Source organism: Apis dorsata, unplaced genomic scaffold (genome assembly GCF_000469605.1).
Source record: "Apis dorsata unplaced genomic scaffold, Apis dorsata 1.3 scaffold_515, whole genome shotgun sequence".
NCBI lineage: Eukaryota > Metazoa > Arthropoda > Insecta > Hymenoptera > Apidae > Apis > Apis dorsata.
The window spans coordinates 230,741-234,868 of record NW_006263741.1 but is presented as its reverse complement, the minus strand read 5'-3'; the positions used below and the strand labels follow the sequence as shown (position 1 = coordinate 234,868).

The 4,128-nt window shown below is 46.8% G+C and overlaps 1 protein-coding gene across 2 annotated transcripts in view; it reads right to left on the bottom strand.

Annotated features, from left to right (window-relative positions):
* Positions 1-137: 137 nt before the first annotated feature.
* LOC102675062 overlaps positions 138-4,128 on the bottom strand; it is a 23,050-nt gene continuing 19,059 nt past the window's right edge. For both annotated transcript variants that reach the window (XM_031512750.1, XM_006620439.2), the window contains 3 exons: positions 2,426-2,645; positions 1,892-2,104; positions 138-1,737 (listed from right to left, as the gene is read on the bottom strand). In XM_031512750.1, coding sequence (XP_031368610.1) covers positions 491-1,737; positions 1,892-2,104; positions 2,426-2,645 — 1,680 coding nt within the window. In that variant the 3' untranslated portion in view covers positions 138-490. The remainder of the gene's footprint in view (positions 1,738-1,891; positions 2,105-2,425; positions 2,646-4,128) is intronic.

The following is a 4,128-nucleotide window of genomic DNA, read 5'->3' as shown; positions in this document are numbered from 1 at the left end:
TTTTTTTTTTTTTTTTTTTCAACGTTCAAACGTCTCATCCCCGTGCTTCCCTCTCTTTTTTTTTCGTCGCTTCTTTACGCGTTCGTTTCCTCTCTCCCCTCCCCCCTCCCGCCAAAATTACGTCACGTTGCATATTGCACAATTTTCAATACATTCTCATTTTTCTTTTAACCACGTTTCGTTTATCGTATTTCGATTTTTCCTCCGTACGTACGTACTTTTTCACCGTTTCTTCGAATATTTTTCGCTTTCTTCTCCCTACTTAACGAACGCCCCTCTAACTCTTTTCTTCAATTTCTTTTCTCAAGCCTCGTACGTGCCCCTTCTCGGATGCTAGTCTCTTCGCGTTTTGCCTCGCTCCAAGACCTTGAGATCTCGAGGAGTTCACAATCGAAAAAGATACGGCCAAAGTCCTTTTCGACTCTGAGAGCTCTGGTTACGGATAGAAAAAAACCTGTATTTCACGCTTTCGCGTCTTCCTCGAATTGTTCTATGGCGGATCTTTCCTCGAGGATAGTTTAAAATATCGCCGTCTAGTCGGAGAAGATCGAACGTCCTCTTCGAAAACTTTATTCAAAACCCTTATCCTTCCCTCTCTTCTCCCTCTTCTTCTTCTTCTTCTTCTTCTTCTTCTCCTCCTCCTTCGATCGGATGCTCGAACGCCTCGATCGCGTCGAAGAGGGACGCGAGGACGATTCTTTTTCTCGTGCGACGTCCCGGCTTGGCAGCGGCGCGTGCCTCGTGTTCGTCGCCACCATCGATACAACCACCACCNCCACCAACTCCATCGCCGCCATGGACACTTAACCGTAAACGAGTCAACGAGGAAATCGGGCGGCCAACGTTGCCGTATCCATATTGACGAACGGTCGTGGTATGAATCGCGATACATTTTTACCGAGTGGGGAAAAGACTCGTGGCACCCCGCGAGGGCGGTGGCGAGGGTGATGGCAGAGGTGGTGATGGCGGTGGCTGTGGCGGTGGTTGTGGCGGTGCTGGTGGCGATGGCGGTCGCTGTGGCCGGTGCAATGACACGAGTCGATGCGGTAGAGAGAGTAATAGGGGGAGGGGGACGCGTACCGGCGAATTGACCGTAACGAATATTTTCGCGCGATCGATGCCGAGCTCGTCGACATTTCCATCGAGCGCGGCCGAATATTTTTCGCCACCACCTCCACCACCACCAGTACCAGCAGCAACACCACCAACTTCGACGCCTGTGCTCCACAACCACGCACTTCCCGTACAACCAGTTCGCGATGTAACGTGGCACGCTCGCGTAGTAGTAGTCCACTCTGCGAAAACAACGGCGCAGCCAGGCGAGAAAGTTTACCAGTTCGCTCCTATTCTTGTTCGATCCACCATCGAGTCCACGATCACCATCACCACCACCACCATCACCACTACCACCACTATCACAATCGTCACCACGAATACCAGCGAGGGGCATGATCGACCAAAGAAAGATCTTCGAGATCCAGAGGACGGGAATCGTTCGAACGTTGCCAAGGATACTGGTCAAGATCGAGCATAGCCANAAGAGTTGCGGAAGGATCGAGGCCGCCGATCGATTGGAAGAGGAAACGCTTGCGATCGAGTCGACGCCACCCCCAGTTCCGCACACCAACGTCCCCTTCAGCCGCACCGTATTCGTCACCGACACAGGATTCATCGACGGGCATCTCTCTTCTTCCTTCCCACCGCTATCCGTGGATCCCGTGTCTTGGTATCCTCCACCTGATCCAAACAAGCAATACAAAGTTTTTTTTTTTTTTTTTATATAAAACAATCGCCTTTGGAATAACACGCGTCGAGTTATCCCATATTATTTTTTCTTGCAGAAACTCGGAAGGATTATATCGAGAAAAAAGAGAAAGCTGAGGGAACGTACCCGTGGAAGCCGGTTGAGTGCAATTAACCTCGCAATAGGGAGCCGTTGGAGGATCGTAATTCTTCCCGCGCCTCCGTAGTACCTGATTCGTGCAATTCGCGCAGATACCCGATCCGGCCAACTCCTCGGAACACGCATGGAAGCAACACTCGTTTTCCTCGTTGCTGTGCAACGCTCTTGCGGCCTGCTCTCCGGTCTCGGGTATATTTGGATCTGAAATCATTTCGTTTTCTTTTTTCCAAATCATCATCATCATCCCCTTAAAAATTATCGTTTCATCCCATCCACGCACTCTCTCGGTTATTACATTCGATTTCATTTCCTTCCTTCATCCCTTCCTTCCTTCCTTCCTTCCTTTCTTCGTTGATGAATTAAAAGGGTGCCAAAAATATTATTACCCTTGTGTTAATATTAATTTTTAAGGTTTAATATCATGTTAATATTTTTTTAGTTTGTATTACAATAATTGTTAATAATGTGTATTAAAATGTGTGTGTGTATCTGGTAAGAGTCGAGATAATTTTAGAGAGTTACCTCTGCAAAGGAAAGTGGGTTCACCGGCGTATTGCGTGGGGTAGGAGGGGGCACGGTCGCCCGGGAGTAAGTAAGGGCAACGTTGCTCCACGGATTGGCAAAAGGATCGGCAGGGCCTGAGTCTGCTTCCGGCCCAGCTGTTGGAGCTGTTCAAGTCCTGCGGTTCCCCATGAGCAAAGTAAGGCACCAGGGAGCTGCACACCCATTTTCTATACGCTTCCTGCAATCATGGAAGAATCAATCAATTTCTATTTCGACCGTTTTAATCGAGGCTGAATTAATCAAATTAGGATACGAAAGATCGAATCGAAAAGATTCGAAAGGAAAAGGAATCCTCGTATTTAGGATCCATCCGTTTTCAGAGTTGTAATATTTGAAACGATTCGAGAGGCAATAAGACAGGTCAGTGGCTGACCTACATATACTTTAAATATTACCCTTACTGCGCATCCTCTAAGAGCGTGTTATAATTACACTCTGGTTGCAGGAAAACCCTTTTATTCACAGTGGCAACTTATCCTCGGCCGCCCTCTATTCGTATTCATTATTTCGCCTCTCTCCTCGCCGCTTTATTAAGTATTTCAACGTACAAAGCCGTAAAGAAAGGGGAACATGAAACAGTTACGCGCTCCCTCCTCCTCCTCCTCCCGTATCCTTGGCCCGTCTTCTCTTCTTGGCGAAACGAAATTCATAAATGCTCACAAATACGCTCGATAACAAGAATCGAGAATCCAAAGAATAAATTGTACGTTACTTATTATTTTGTTTAAGAACCCGGCTCTTCATTACTCTCGTCTCGTGAGAAGATTGGAGATTATCACGTTACGCGACTATTGCCCGATTATCCAAGTTTCGCTTAATCGATTCAAAACTGCACAACTGGCTGCTTAGTTTAGGAATGGCCCATTTCCAGTAAACAGTTCATGGATTCGCAAACCCCAAAGGACGTTTACCACGCTCGACGATTAATCCTTGTCACGTTGTGGAGTCACGTTTCTCCACAAAATTTTGAACGAGAAAAAAATAAAAATCGTTATATATATATTATTTTTTCAATCTAGAGTTGCGTTCCAAAATTCAAATATCGTTTCCATTGTGATTTATCGTTTCGATTTCGTCCCCGATTAATACACGTTATTTTCCACTCGAATCGATCTCGATACCTGTGCCAACTTTTATTAATACGTAGGATCATCTGCATCGGTAAGATTTTTAAGAAACCGCTGACTTGAAACGCCAAAGGTGCGAGAGAAAAAAAAGAAGGGAAGAAAAAAAATTGCAAGACTCGCCATCTTAAAAAAGAAAGAAATTAAAGCTTCGAGACGTTTATGCGCTTCGCGCCATCTGGTTGCCCGACATCGCGCGACATTGAAATTCGTACTTTCTAATTGGGACACATCATCGTTCGTGCAGTTCGCCACGCGCGCGAATCGAAAGGTGGGGCGAGTAGTGGAAGAAGATAGGGCACGAAACGAGGTGCAGAAGTTTCGATTCGAGATGGATCCCCCGTCGAATCGATGGCGGTTCGTCGCACAGTTAACGAGGAGCGAAAAGGAGATGGATTCTTTTTTTTTTTTTTTTTTTGGTAAGAAGGGAGAATGGTAGAATGGGGGTGTGGGTCGGAAGATGGGCAGATAGGTAGCTACACCTGAAGTACACTCCAAGTTGGTTGACCCAATTCCCTCTGCCGAGGTACGCGGCGG